We start from the raw sequence: 15,591 nt of genomic DNA on the forward strand, positions 1-15,591 counted from the left end.
CACTATTACTTCATGCACTTTTTTACCAAACCAATCTTGTTTTGTGTTTGAGCCGCTGCCTGCTTATATGGACCTTTTACACTCTCCTGCTGTTTTTATTAGTTCTGAGAGTAAAACACTTCAGAGTCTCAATTAGGACACATGATTAGAAGTGAAACCATCTTGGCTGTGGTTGTCTTACCTTAAGCCTTCAAGTTATTATCGTCCACAAACTAATTAGCAAGTTCTTGATAAGCAAGTGTAGACCCTTTGTTGCCATAGCAACAGTTAGACTCAATCACTATGAAAGGATTTGCTGTTGGGTAAGTCGGAGAGCACACGCTGCCTTCTCCAGCATTTGTTTTTACTTAATTTTGTTTCTTGTATTCACTTTTTGTACAATTCAGGTTGTTTTTTCATTGCGTTGCTTCTGGAAAGTCCCACTTAATTGAGGAAATCAAAAAGAGTTTTAGAGGGTCGTGTCAAAGCATTGCATCTGAACGCTGTGCTCACAGTCTCATCAGATGGAGGCAGCGACTTATTGTTGCTGATTTAGGATCAAGTCGTATCAGGAAAGGTGACACAGATTTGGCACTGCTGCCAAGTTTGGCTGCAGGTAAAATGAGCTGTCAAATCTGCCTTGCAGGCAAATTTCAGGACTGATGGCACATTCAATACCTTTTGAAGAAATAATCACTCTTACATACTCTTAGGCTGTTGTTAAATAAATTTAATAATAAATTCCAGGACCAATTTTATGATTAAGTGCTGCATTTTATTTTATTTTCAAGCAGGGCGGGATTAACCTGTCAGGGGTCACTGGGGCAAAAATTTGCTGCTGGGCCCCCATTAACTCCCTGTTTCCCACTCTCTGTTCATTGTATACACTTTGTCTATGCTGGAATACTACCTGCCTCATGTATGCTGCATGGTAATTTGATTCAATCACTTGAACACATCACTGTTCAAGTGATGTGCACTATGTTTCCCTATTTTCATCTTTTCTCCAGCATGTAAAGCAACCACCAGTGTTGTGACTGCTGCTCTCAGCATGACACTTACAGTACCACACAATACAATAACATAAATCAGCAAGGTTTAATCAATTTCCCACCAACATCCCTTCCCCAGTTACCCCCAGCAATTGCTACACGAGACGCACCTCACTGATTGGCGGCCGAGTTGCTTCTTTGGTAAATAAAACATTTATAGAGGCTCAATTAGCGAAGCCTGTTGAGTCTGTGGCAGCTGTGCTCACCAGCTGTTTTTTAAAGGAAGAGTGATGCAGTGAGGTGAAGCAGCGAGGGAAAAAGAGGATGTCAGGAAGAGGAAGGGAAAAAAATGAATAAGGGAAGGTGAACCAGCCAGAAAGCTGTTTTTGATTCGGTGTGGATCCAGTTTGGTTTTCAAATATAAGACAAGTGTTTCGTACTGTCTCAAAAGAGCAGGGAGGGTTTTGATAAAAGTTTGTCTATATTGAAAATGTCTAAAGCATCTGCAAGCTCAGTAGCTTTTATCTCGTTCATAAGATATGCAGTGACAATATTCAGTGTCAATATAGATACCTTAAAGAAAGAGTAATCTCTGCAAAGAAAGTGAATGTAAGAAAATGCTTATATTTTGCTGTATATTTGCAAAATATTGATGAGCTGATACATATATCACAAAGCAAGTTCAAGTTAGTTGAAAAAAAACAACAATTCGTAGCTTGCACAGTTGTTATGAAATTGTAGATGTAGATGTTCAAATTTCCATTATTTCTGAGCACTCACCCATGTTGGCTTAAAAACTATAGTTAAAAGTTCATTCTTGACTTTGCCATTGGTCAAGAATGGACTTTGTACCACAGAGTTCATCTTAGTCAGACTGGTTGCCTGGCTTCACTGAGCCTAACATTGGTGATCATGGATAAGTGATGTCATGAAGCTGGTATCAGGCTTGGTTAACCCTAATCCAGTTAAAACTTTACCAACTTTGTGATACTGGAAAAGACAGACAGATACAGTTGTTAGCTAACTCACTAATCTTGCTTTGTGATGCTGGCCACAGCTCACCTGAAAGTTATTTTCTTCCCATTTCTTGGTGAACACCATTATTAAAATCCACCCAAATTTGTTGCTTCCATAATACACAGAGTATTACTTACTGTACCTCTGTCCTTTTACATAACTCACCGTGTGTGAAAATCTCAATCAGTAACTCAGGAGTTGGTATTTGTGTGAAAATTCGGTAAGGATTAAGTGTCAATTTAATATTCGGTGTTGCTCATGAATCTTATACACCCAAAGATAGAAACTAAGTCTAAGAAGAATCTAAACCATCCCTTTGCCTGCTGTGCTTGAATAATACAGTTATTATTTAATCTTCGTAACTTCTTTGACTGACAGTTGGTGGGCTTTATTAAATGTCATAACAGGAAGACCCCTATTGCTCAGCTTTGGCATGTGTAGAGGCACAATATGAGACAAGCTATACTTTTTTTCCATTAATATGGCTGAAAACAGCATTTGACACCTGAGGATAGTCTGATAGCTTCAAGAAATGAATGCAGACTTACAGCAGCTTCTAATTTTCCGGGGTCAAATGTAGATGAGTGCCATCACTGCCATTTAAATGGATATTGATGGTGGCTTATATACAGTTTATTGCATGTAGAATCAATTTATGTATGAGATGGTGACACATGAGTCAAATATAAATACAGTAATGTTTGTCAGTGACGGCAGGGGCAGACAAGAAACAATGATTGAGTGCAACAATTGAAATGTTGAGAGTTCAGTTAAACATTCAAAAGGATATTGTGGTAATGAAACACTTCACCAACATATTTACACATTTAGAAGATACCGGCTTGCTCTCTGGCTTTTTAAAATGTACTGTGAATTCATTTATGCGCACCTAAGGAGCAATATATTAAAGCAGTAAATATGTGGAAAAAAACCTTTATTTGGTTTGTGTAGAGATCAGTGCTACATGGATGAAAAGAGCATCTTGATTGATTATTATACAAGGATTGCTGGCAAAGCACATTAACAGACAGACTGATGCCAGCACTGAAAGTGGTCTTGTCCTGGTTGCCACATACCCTTTTCGTGTTTACAGATCTCCTCTGCTGGGCTTGATGATGATGTAAATTGGCTCAAAAAATATTGCCTCTCAAGTCAGCCCTGTTTAATTCTGTTTTTCTCTGTTTTTTCTCTTTCAGTTGAAGGCTGCACAGATTGGTCAGTGGACTACCTGAAATACAAGGTGCTTTTGGGGGAACCTGTACGGATTAAGTGTGCTTTATTCTATGGATATATCCGGGCCAACTACACCCATGCGCAAAGCGCAGGACTTAGCCTTATGTGGTACAAAAGCGCAGGACACGGGGACTTCGAGGAGCCCATCAGTTTTGACGGCACAAGGATGAGCAAGGAGGAGGATGCCATATGGTTTCGACCAGCAGAGTTGGACGATGTGGGGTATTATTCCTGCGTATTGAGGTAAGTTCCTCCAATTTTTGTATGCCAGCATTATCTGGAAACATATAGCTCTCCACATTGCCATCAAATGTAAATTGTTGCTTTTAGTTTGTGTTTTTTGTGTTCAACTGCAGCAAATATTCAACTATAGATGAGAAACTCCTCTGCCATTTTGGACTTGTTTTGTCAGCAGTGTGTTAGTAAAATAGTGGGAGTAAATTATATTTTCTGGAACCCTGTTGGTATGAGTAAAGCTGTGCTCAAGTCCTCCCCTGTTGATTTCTAATGAAATCTCTCATCTTCAGGCAGAAGAGTACTGGTCCTTGGTCCACAGAGCATCATCTAACAATATGAGGCCCCTTTGCTTCGCTTTATATGCTAAATTATTTTTTTATTCTCCTCTGGGGGACAGTAAGCCATTAGGTGCAATTGGTAAATCCATAATTCTACGGCCCTTCTTTCTAAAAACTTGAGAGCGAGCAGTACGATGAAACAGGACGGACAGTAATTCAGCACAGGAAGATTGAGGAAAGGGAAAAGGCAGCTAAGATAAAAAAGGGGGAAAAGGCAGGAGACTTGTACTATCTTCCTTTTCCATTTGCCTGATGGTCGAGACAATTGTTTGATTTATGAGTTCTATAATGCGGTGAAAGTCCTGGCTTCCTTGCTCATATTGGCAGAAGTTTTCATTAACGGGGAGGTTGTCTGTGGCTAGTCAGAGAGAAAAGGCAAAGATTGACAACAATTTCTTTTTTCGCAGGACAAGAGGAACTTTGAAACTTATCTTCCTGAGAGATAGTGAGAGTGTAATCTTCTTAGAATTCAGAAAAATCCACTGAGACATTTGTAGCTCATCTTAAACACAAACAATTTATGACATTTGTTACATTGGCAAAAAACGGGTGAATAATGTGCTCTTCAGCAATTGCATTCAGCACAGGTTTCCTTGTGTTTCACAAGCTCAATTCTAGGAGGTTTTGGGTTTTGGCCATTACTATTCAACACCATTAGCACTCTCCCCTTTGCTGTGGCGACCGCCGTGAATAGAAACGGGCAGCACCAATCCAACAATTCTCTATTCAGTGACGTTGGCAGCATTTTCTGGAGGTAGACAATCAGTCAGCTCAGGAGTTATTGTGTAATCATGCAGAAAGTAGAGCTGTGAGATTTGATTTGGACGAGTAGTGTTGCTTTGTCGCCAGTCTCCACCATTCAGAACCAAATTAAGGGGCAACTCTTATTTGCCCATCATGGAGAGAAATAACAATACTGTAGTTTTGAATGCAGAGCACTTTTCCATGCACAGGCTTTTTTTCTGAAGGCATTTCTTTGGATGATTGTTGACTATAGTTGCTTTCTGCAGGTTTGAGCCGTGTTTTATATTGTAGAATCTGGGCAAAGATTTTCACTTTCTAATGTTTATCTTCCACCTCTTAATATTTTCCACTCAAATGGAATATTTACAACTCTGACCTTTTTAATCATGTCAGGATTGATGCTACAATCAGTGACTGATTGTCAGTGTTAATCAAAGCATCCATTGCAGCTGTGTTGTTTTTTTTTTTTTTTTAGATCTACACAGTGTCACAGGAAAAAAGACACATGACACACTGATTATATACAACTCTGTAAAACCATGTTATGATGTGAATATTCTTAGAAATCCATGATCCGATTGCATGTGGACCAATTTTTAACCGTGTTTGCTGAATGTAAGGCCACAATTTAGACTACTGAGTAATCTGTCCATTTTTAAAAAAGTATTGGACTAATCATTTTGTGTCTAAAATGTCAGGACAAATTTAAATCCAACATTCACTGTCCTCTGAGATTTGCTTTGGTCCCCACCAACTCCTCAGTGGGTGGAAGCGCAGAGTCAGGAGATGATTTTCGGTGGGTTTGTCACTATGAGTGATACCTTCCATATTACACATTGTAATTAAACTTATTGTTAATTATAAGATATTGATTAGAGAGTAAAAATCATCCTGTAATACCAAAAATGAACATATTACCTTGGATTTCCTTTAAAGGACCAGTGTGTAGGGTTTAGTGGCATCTAGTAGTGTAGGAGAACGGTGGCCACGAAACTCACGAAAAACGCAAAAGGCCCTCTCTAGAGCCAGTGTTTGGTTTGTCCGTTCTGGGCTACTGTAGAAACATGGCAGTACAACATGGAGGAGGACTGGCTCTCTCTGTAGATATAAAGGGCTCATTCTAAGGTAATGAAAACACAACGATTCTTATTTTCAGGTGGTAATACACTAATGAAAACATACTTATGAGTATTATATTCTATTTCTGTCAAGTCCATTCTGCTAGATGCCACTACATTCTACACACTGCACCTTTAAGTTAAATCCACTGGCTGCATGAACTGACCACCCAGAAATGCAAAAAATTAAAGGCAAAAAACATCAATTTGTCACAAAGTGTTTACTGTCAGTTTTGCAACAGTTGAAGAAATAAACTGAATATTGTGCAGAGTCCCAAATGCTTGATTATATAGTAATAACTTATTAACCTTGTAGGTAAAGGGCGTTTTCTCTTGACTGGCTCATTAGTCAGTTCCATACAGTAACATAGGGTGGCCTTTAACAGGGGGAAGGGCTTGCTTAAAAGGCTTGGGAGGATTAGGTTATTGGATAGTGTGTGTGTGTGTGTGTGTGTGTGTGTCACATGTTTAGTTTAATGCAGCGTTCTGAAGTGCATAGCAATGCATCAGAATCGACCACATGGGACCATCAAATTAGAATGATTTATAGTCCTGTATTAGCATATACTGTGAGTTCTGTTGAGTGGAGCCACAATAATAAGGCCAGTGCTCAGTCCATATGACTGATAGAGCAGTGGATTCTGGGAAGCAGACTTCTGATTACTTTCTCATATATGAACTTAATCTAGACATGGTAGAATATTTCTCAAAATGCCTCTGAATTACACATACTGTATGACAAATGATGTGCTGCCTCCATGAGATAAAAGAGAGCCACTCCCAAGTACTTTTGCAGAAATAACACTTGAACTATTGCCTTTTAAGACTGAGCTATTAACCTTAAAATGGCTACAGCGTGACGTTTGGAAGCCACATTTGGTTTTGTCACATTCTCCTCATTTTTCACTCGAGTGTTGACAACGTGTTAAATATTGCAGGAATGGATTCATCCAATTTTACAACCATAGCAACCACATAGCAGCACGTCGAGCTGTTATGTTGACGCGACTCATTTCAATTCCCAGTCAGCGCAGCCAAATCAGAGGATTGCTCTCCTCTTTTGTCTCAGCAGCATGGGTCCTATAGATGATCAGTGCTTGCATATGTTAACATATCACATTTGGAATAGGCTCTTGGCAGTGTTTTTTCTTGAGGATCCTCACCCTTTTGAAACATGAAGGAACCTGGGGAATTAGAGAGCTCTGCAGTGGAACGAATGAATCACAGCACAACAATAAATCATCTCTCACTGGATACATTTCATACTTGAGCACGTTATAACAATTCAATCCCAGTTACTATGGGCTCTCGTGACATTATTGTCTCAAAAGCAAGTATTGACTAGTGTATCCAAGAATGTCACACATTTGTTGGGGATGTTCTTGTCCTCAGACAACATCTAGAAATGATCTTTTCAGTCTTGTTTGATAGGATTTCTCATCATTTAGCATTTCCTCTTTCTAAATTGGGAATCAATGTGGTGTAGTGAGGATTCAAGCAAGTCATTAGTTCAAGATTATTGTTTATCAACCCTCAGTGGAATAATATCATGATTATATGAACATCCGGGCCTCTAAATCATATTTACCTGAGGTCATCTAAAAATACGTTATTTAAGTTTGTGTTTTACATGTGAAACAGGTGACATTTCGAATCTATCACACACAGATAACAGTGAAACACAGTCAGTTTGCCATATCATGATATATATCTATTGGTTAAATATTCATATTGATATCATTTCAATCTTATCACCCAGGCATCATGAGGATTGTGGTTCAGGCCCCTGTGTTGTTCTAACTTATCACTGCCAGGGTTACAAGTGAAAAACAAGAGAAATGTCACATAAGTGGAACATTAGCAGACACATTTATCAATGTGCATTTCCCCTGTGAACGAAAGCCTCCTGAAGTATAATAGAAATATGCTTTTTGAGCAGCTTGGACACCATGTGGCTTAATACGTGATGACAGAGACACATCTGCACTGCGAAAAAACAAACATCTTAACAAGTTTTGCAGTTAGCATAGTTTGGAGTCTGAAAGGTGTTTGTTCATGAAACAGCTGGGAGGAGTGTACCAACAAGGCACAGATAAACACAATTATTTCCAATTCAAATCATCTATTTTCAAGGACTCTTCTTAATCAAGACGCATGTTCTTAATACTGCTTGAGTGATCTTCATGTTTGCGCCTTGCAAGATTCTCTCACAGCACTAGCAGAAGGTTCAAAAGAATAAATATGACATTATGATACTTGTATGGATATTTTTGCAGTGTATAATAGTTCGCATACGCATTCTCTGTTTGCCATCATTCCATTTGTTACATCATGCCCTCTGACTTTACATTTCTGGTCTTCCTACCTCTCTCAACATACACACACCCATACACCGGTGTACCCACACTCGTCACATCTTGTGTATTTGCTCAGCTGCACTTAAGGGTGTCAGAGGGCATCGTCATATGCCACCTCACACACACACAAACAGACACACAACATGTCCGCTCCCCTGAGACTAGCTGCTACTGACAGGAACTTAATGTGCCTCCAATCTGTATGTGAAAGCAGGCCAACGTCAGCACACACGCACACACTCAACATTCTGACCATGTATTCCTGTCTCTTTTACTCTCTTGCATACTCTGTCATACACACACACACACATGCACACGCACACACACACACGCTGATCTACAGGCATTGTGGACATATGATAAGGGAACGCTCATGCCAAATACAGTACAGTGTACGAGTGGAGAGCAGATGAGCAGTGCCGCGTGTCAGATCGAGGTCAGCTCTCAGCTGTTTCAGTTGTTATACCCTGAGGAGCTCTGTCATATGCAGAGTGAAAACATCTGCAGTGGCAGAGTGTGTCACTTACTGTAGAGTGGTGGAAAATGCACACACATACACACACACACAGGCCATCCGGGTAGTAGTATAGCGCTAACTCCTCAGCACTGCTGCAAGTGTCTCTATAAGCCTATTAGCATTACAAAGTTGCTAATTCCTGCTATTTTATACTGTGCTGACAGGATAGACAGCTGAGTAAAAGCTGGTATGGCGAACATCATGACAGGAGAAGGGAAGAACATGGAGTAGATAGTACGAATTGGTTCACCAGTGATCTAAAAGTGTGTGACTTGGATTTGAATCTAGAAGAGTAGGATGAGTGTACTTGACTGATGGGGCAGACACACATTATGATTATTGAGCTGATTATGGTTGGATTTGAAGACAGAGCAGAGTAATCTGGGCTGAGTCCATTCCAGTCTGAGCCAGCTGGGGTTGAAAGTCTGAGATAAAATCATGCAGTGTTCAATTGTCTTATTAAGATTCTCATTATGTTTACGACTGGCATCAGGACCATCATCATCATCATGTGTGTGAGCTGAAGAAATAATCATTTCAAAATCTGACCAGAAATGGTGACCAGCAGTAAAATAGTGCAGTGTGCTGCAAGTCAGAAGGTATTATTTTATAATCCAGTTTATCCAGGTTTCAGTGCAGAGCCGAAGGTCACCTGATGTTCAACTTACTTTTATAAAGTTCAGTCACCCCCAGCTCTCTGCAGATTTTGAAATCCAAGCATTTTGCCTGTGTTGCTTTGCCTTTTCTGCGCAAATTGTGGCACGAATTAGCAAGTCAAACTGAGTTGGATGCTTTGTGCATTGAAACAATCACACAGAAGACAAAATGGGATGTTGGGGGATTGCCTAGCAAAGTGACACTAGTCATAGTGTCCCAGTTGTCCAATGTGTCATCCTCAGCTGTTCAACAAATATGATATTTATGTGTGGTGTGTCTATACTCTTTGTAAGTTTAAATAATCGTTTGCACTATTCCACTATTTGGATGGAATCCTTGTCTGTGCTCACTATATATTGTATACTGTTGGAAAAGACTGTATCATTTGTCAGTTGCCAAAAAACAAGACAGAGTGCTGTTCATGTCATGTGGAATAAATGACGGTAGTTGTTGCTTGGTTATGACTGTTGTTTGTTTAAACCTTTTGTGTCTTGTGCCTTTTGGGATAATTGGAGTCCACTACAGATAATTCACACAGACATTTAGCAGTTGCCCAAAGTCGGCTCTAATTGCCTTCTTTTATTCTCAGAAGTCTATAAAATGTTTTGGAGTGTTTCTGCCATTTTCTATTTTAATGAAATGCTGTCTGTGATATGACAGCAGCAAGTCAGATTGACAAAATCATTTGTTGGTCTTCAAATGCCATAATGTCACATTCTCTTTCATACACAAACTCTAACAGGACCAAACACAAACCTAACTATGCATACACACACACAACTGTTATGGACATATGAATGTCAAAACAGACACGCACACCCTCACCGTATTGATCGCTGTGGATAGTGCGGGGATTACAGTGTCAGATTAAGGACAGATGTAGCAGAGCAGGGAGGATGCCACTTCTTGGCAGGTAGCTAATGTTTAACCTTTGACCCCTGTTCACTGGTGTTGGCATGCTGCCACTGTCCCAGGCTTATTAATGGGTTTCCTGCATGTCCTGCAATGCCTGGGCTGTCACAAGCAAAGGACAATGGGAGGAGAAGATAACAAAGGAGTGAGGGTGTGTGTGTGTATGTGTGTGCGTCCATTTGGTTATTCAAGCCTGAATCGCTGCTGTGAGTGCACCTCACCTGGCACCTGTGCACACACACACACACACACCAAGAACTCACACACACATTGAAAACCGCTTCCCACCCATCCCAGGCCGCAGCCATGTTAACTGTATTAGTATTCGTAGGCAGGAGTGGCTGGTGATCTCTCAGGGAAGTGACAGTCAGAATGGGCCGTCTGGAACACTCTGTCATTCAGCCCCAGTCAGGGCCTGTCCAATTGATCCAGCCCAGCTGTCAAAGCCAATGAGAGACGCTAGACTAAGGAGCAGCAGGGATGGTTTGTGCTGCCAAGGGTTATGGATGATGTATAATATAAGGATGGTGTTTGTGTTATAAGCTACCTGGCAGGAGACAATCAGTTAGCTGTGGCTCTATGGAATAGCTTTGCAGAAGAGCACTATAACAATGACGCCTTGATGGATGTTTATTAATGGAGTTTATTTTTAAGTGCAGTGCAGTGCGGAGGCACATATGGATGAGATTTTGAAGTCACCATAAAATGAAAAATTACCTTTTCATCCAATAATCTTACCAAACATCAGAGCCACCGCCAACATCTGGGCTTGTGTAGCATCTTGCATCTTACCTCATGCCTTAGTGACTAGAATTTATTCTCTTTGAATAATTTTGAAGTTGTAACAGCTTGAGATGATACAAAAAACACTAACAATAGTTCACCAGTTTGTCTGTATATGCGGTTTGCTTTCTTGGCAAGCGTTCTGACTTTTTAACAGTTTTAATAAGAAATAAGATGTTATTGAAGCAGAACGCCATTGAAATGGCATGACTAACTGCTTGGTTCCTTTGGTTTTGTGGTACTTCATTACAGATAACCACAGCAAATGCTTACAGTGATAATTATAATTGTCATGATAATAAATGTCTTAACTAACTCGTCGGAGTGTTAGGTTTTGCTACGCTTGATTGACCACTGATTTAAAAGAGTAGAATTGGCAGATATTGACAATTCATGTGAGCTACAATTGCACCTGAGAGCTAATTCATTAGAGTATATAGCCACAGTAGTAGCTCTGTGAGGCTGTGCTTATGCACAATGGTGCTTTTGAGCTAAATGCTAATATCAGCATGGCAACATGATCACAACAGCAACTTTAACATGATGATGTTTAGTTTGTATACTGTAATGTTATCATGGTCAACATCTTAGGTTTAGCATGTTAGCATGCTAATATTTGCTAATTAACAGAAAATGCAAATGACAGTTAAGGCGGACGATGGGAATATCATTACTTTGCAAGTAGCTGGTTATAAACCAAGGTATTGGATACACTGAAATGTTGACCTGCTGTTGGTGCTAATTAGAAAGTCAGGGGATTACCAAAGTCAGCGAGATTCATCTCTGGGGACCTTGTGGTGGACCGACCAACCGAGATTACCATACCTAGAGCCCCACAACAAGCTTGGCTGAAAGGCACTGTGATGTGTTTTATGTATCTGGCAGCAGCATTTTGTTTGGACAAGAAATATACAGTTCACATGAGCTGTGAAGGCCATAATAGCTAAGCAGAAGCTACATAAACTTCATCAACATAATGTCTAATACAGAATTGCATTACAGATACACCCAAGCAATGACTGATGGGAGAAGAGAGCATCTTCCACATTACTACTTTAAGAGGTTATAAGAGAGTTGGTGCCAGACCTCTGGCAGCAGTTATTCACAGTGCCCAGGTGGGGTTTTAGTTAATTGTGTAATATGGATTTGCCAAGCTGCTTTATCCACCAGCCAGGGGTTATTGATAATGTTCCCTTATATTCAGTATTCTTTACACCTGTATAGAGAGACTGCTCAGTCGACACAGTGTCTGGACAGCCTTTTATCTGGCTCTGTGTGGTTTAGTAGAAGCTGTTTTCCAGCAGCCATTGTCTGATGATGTATGGGCTGCTGTTTGGGCTTAGTCCACCTTTCACACTATTCTTTATTCAGCCGTGTGATGTGGTGGTGTGAACTTGGCCTGATATTCACAGTAGACGTCTGATGTTACAATGCCAGTGTCAAAGAAGAGTGTGCTCATGAAACCACTTTGAGGCTAGGTGCTTGGTATTAATATACTCTCATCTAATGCCCAAATGGAAAATGAATACTATTAATTGGTTTTAAAACTTTTAAATTTTTTTTTCCTTTTTTATGATCCCTATTCAAACTGTTTCATTATAACAAAGATCTTAGTTGAGAAATGTTACACCAAAGGGTCAGAAGCATGAAAACAGAGTGCAGATTCATATTTTTCTATGTGTGCATTACAGTTTATCAGTGTTGTCAACCCTTGAACATACCTTTTATTAAACAGGTATGATTGATAAAGGCAATAATAAGAGGAACATGTTATGCTGTGTGGATAGTAATCGTTAATGGGCTAGAGTCTGTAACACTGGGCTTTACAAGGGAAAAAAAGTAATTTTACCTGTATACATTTAGAGATGGCAGCATTCATAACTATGCATTTAACCATAATCATTTCTCTCTCCAAGAACTGATATCCTTCCCTGAAAAGGCTTTTAGAGGAAACATGATCGTATTTTCATTATACTTTTTTGACATTACATCTATAGCTGCAAAAAAGAGCTCTGCAGTCTGTGTTTATTTCATTTGTCCATAGGGTGCTGAGAACCACAGATCCATTAATTGCATAATGGTAGTTACAGTATACTTAAGGCCTCATACCATTATAAATCACCCAAGGCCACCTGTGAAGCCTCCACTCAAACTGTTATGCTTTGTTCCCACTCATGCATCGCTTAACTTGGGTGTTTCAGCATTTGAATTAACCTACATCTGTAGGTATTTAGAATGCTGTGGATGAGCATTTCAGTCCCATAACATTGATTGGCATTTAACACATTGTGGAAAACCAGGCGCACTTATTGGCTTGTGCTCAGTGTGCGGAGGACATAAAGTTGACCTTTTCATAGTAAAAGAATACGATCAACATTAATATTTCTGAGCAATTTTTGTTTGTAACCTTTTCAAAATTCTGGATTTCTTTCATTTCTAGTGACTACTGAATTTTTATGAGGCAAGTCCTTGAGGATTAGTACCACAAACTGCATTTTCATTTCATAATACATGAACACTTTTGAAGAAGCCAAAGGGTCATGAAGCCCAAAGAGCAAAGTTATTTATTGCGTTTAGATGAACATAGTATTTTGAATAATAGGCTCTTCGATCATAATCTGGAGGACAAGTTTATGTTATTTATATCCAAATCACAAATATGATACAGTATACAATGCAAATGACGATAAAATACAATACAATAGAAAAGGTGCACATCGTTGATGCCCCAACAAACATATTTCTTGTTTGGATTTTCAATAACTATGTAAAAGGGGACATGTTATTTTCATGAGTCGAATCAAAAACATAATACTGAACAGATATTGGTTATAGTTATTCAATTACTGTATGCACCAAGAGTGGTCAACATTTCTGAATTCTAACCAGCTCTACATATGCTCATTTTGATGTATATTGGGTACCCTTTGTAGAAATTGAAATATAAGTTTAATCCACCATGCATTACGGTCTCAGCCAATTTCATTCCATGCCCTTCACGCTCCTTTTGATTGGACATTTGTCCCACGCTTGATTCCATTTGATTAAGCCGAGCTCAAATGGCTCCTGGCTACAGGGAGCAAAGGGAGAGAAGCTTGACTATGGAGATTTTACTCGCGTCTCAAATCAGCTGTCGCAATCTGCATGACTACCCAGGACAATTCGGCATAAGGTCATACATGACCAATTTTCTAATCTAACACACATGCAATATACCGTTAGGATTTTTTCAACACACCAGAATAACACCAAGGTTAAATATCTCTACATCCCCAACTGAGGGATTTTATTCAGTCACATCCTCAGCAAGGCCTCCCCATATATTCAGCCTCTTGGCTCTCCTGGTCCACGCTGAGCGGAGGAAGTCATCAAACAAGATGCCAAACCATCGCTATCTGATAGCAGGGACACTGACCTTCTCTTCCTCATATCCGATGGTGGTTTTTATCTGCCAGACAAATGTCAGAAATACCATTCCCCAAGCACAATCACTTTGGCACCACAGCCAACTTTTCCTGCCCCCTCCCCGCCTCCCCTCCCTCTGCGCTGGATTGTGAAGACCGGAGCTCCAAGCGAGACATCTGCAATACCACAGCTGTCAGTCAAACGGTGATATAGGAGAGAACTCACACAGCTCGCCTGAATGAAGGGTGAGAGTATAATAGGAAAGTGGCTGGAACTTGAGACAGAAACTTCATTATAAAACTGAAAGAGCTTATTTAAATTTGACTGATTCTGTACTGTATATTGTAAAGAATTTGACAAGGTATTATCACTATTGAACCAGCTTTTGTAAAAGACTAATTTATTTCTTAAAATGCAAATGTATTATTTTGTTAAGTCATTTATAAGTCCATGAAGAATCATAACTCTGCATTGAAATCAGCCATACGCAACTTTTTCTTCATCTTTTTTCCCCCTCATTTCAATATGAATTCCTAACACAGAATTCACACATTAATCTGTGATCTAAAAAAGTTACTCACCTTCTGTGATTGAAAATGAACAGAGACAAAATAATGTATATAACCCGTTCACTTTTTGCCAGTTGCATGGATAATGGCTCATTTACGTTGCTGAAAGAAACTCCTTAGTTTTCCCAAAACAAAAATGACATTCAGCAACAGAACAACACAGACCTCTCATTCGTGGAATGACTGTGACTCGTTTACATTTTCTCACCAATATGGCGCATACCCTTGGTGCAACAGCCCATTCCGGCAGTAGCATTGCTAGTATGAAACGGTTTGCATTCGATATGCATAGCAGTATAGCTGCTCATACATTACACCCAGTGGGCCTGGGGACCAACGAGTAAGGTCATGGCGGAATACAATGGAGACAAATTGTATATGCTTGTTATGAAATCAGGTTGCTAACATAAAGATGAGTTGAGGATGTCATGGAATGGAAAATGAGTTCCCTGAGGGCATCAGCTAGGAAATGACTGAGTAATTCGTTTGCACACAAGAAGTGCTACTGTCAGTTCGAGACATACAACTCAAGGGAAGCCTTAAGGAATTCTCAGACTTGTTCGAAAATAAGTTTTTTAGGTACCATACGTTTTTGGGATGAGATGATGCAGATGTATATGTCCTGCATTTTGTATTTTCAGTAGATTTAACATTGGGGTCTGAAGACTCTGTGGGGTCTTCAAAGGTCTTCTCTAGAAATAATTCAAATTAAATACATCATAATACTGTAGCA

General features: G+C 39.7%; 1 protein-coding gene across 4 annotated transcripts in view; it reads left to right on the forward strand.

Annotated features, from left to right (window-relative positions):
* LOC122976235 (interleukin-1 receptor accessory protein-like 1) overlaps nucleotides 1–15,591 on the forward strand; it is a 301,394-nt gene that overhangs the window by 136,962 nt on the left and 148,841 nt on the right. For all 4 annotated transcript variants that reach the window (XM_044344602.1, XM_044344605.1, XM_044344604.1 and 1 more), the window contains exon 3: nucleotides 3,185–3,464. In XM_044344602.1, coding sequence (XP_044200537.1) covers nucleotides 3,185–3,464 — 280 coding nt within the window. The remainder of the gene's footprint in view (nucleotides 1–3,184; nucleotides 3,465–15,591) is intronic.

The sequence above is a fragment of the Thunnus albacares genome, chromosome 24 (genome assembly GCF_914725855.1).
Source record: "Thunnus albacares chromosome 24, fThuAlb1.1, whole genome shotgun sequence".
Lineage (NCBI taxonomy): Eukaryota > Metazoa > Chordata > Actinopteri > Scombriformes > Scombridae > Thunnus > Thunnus albacares.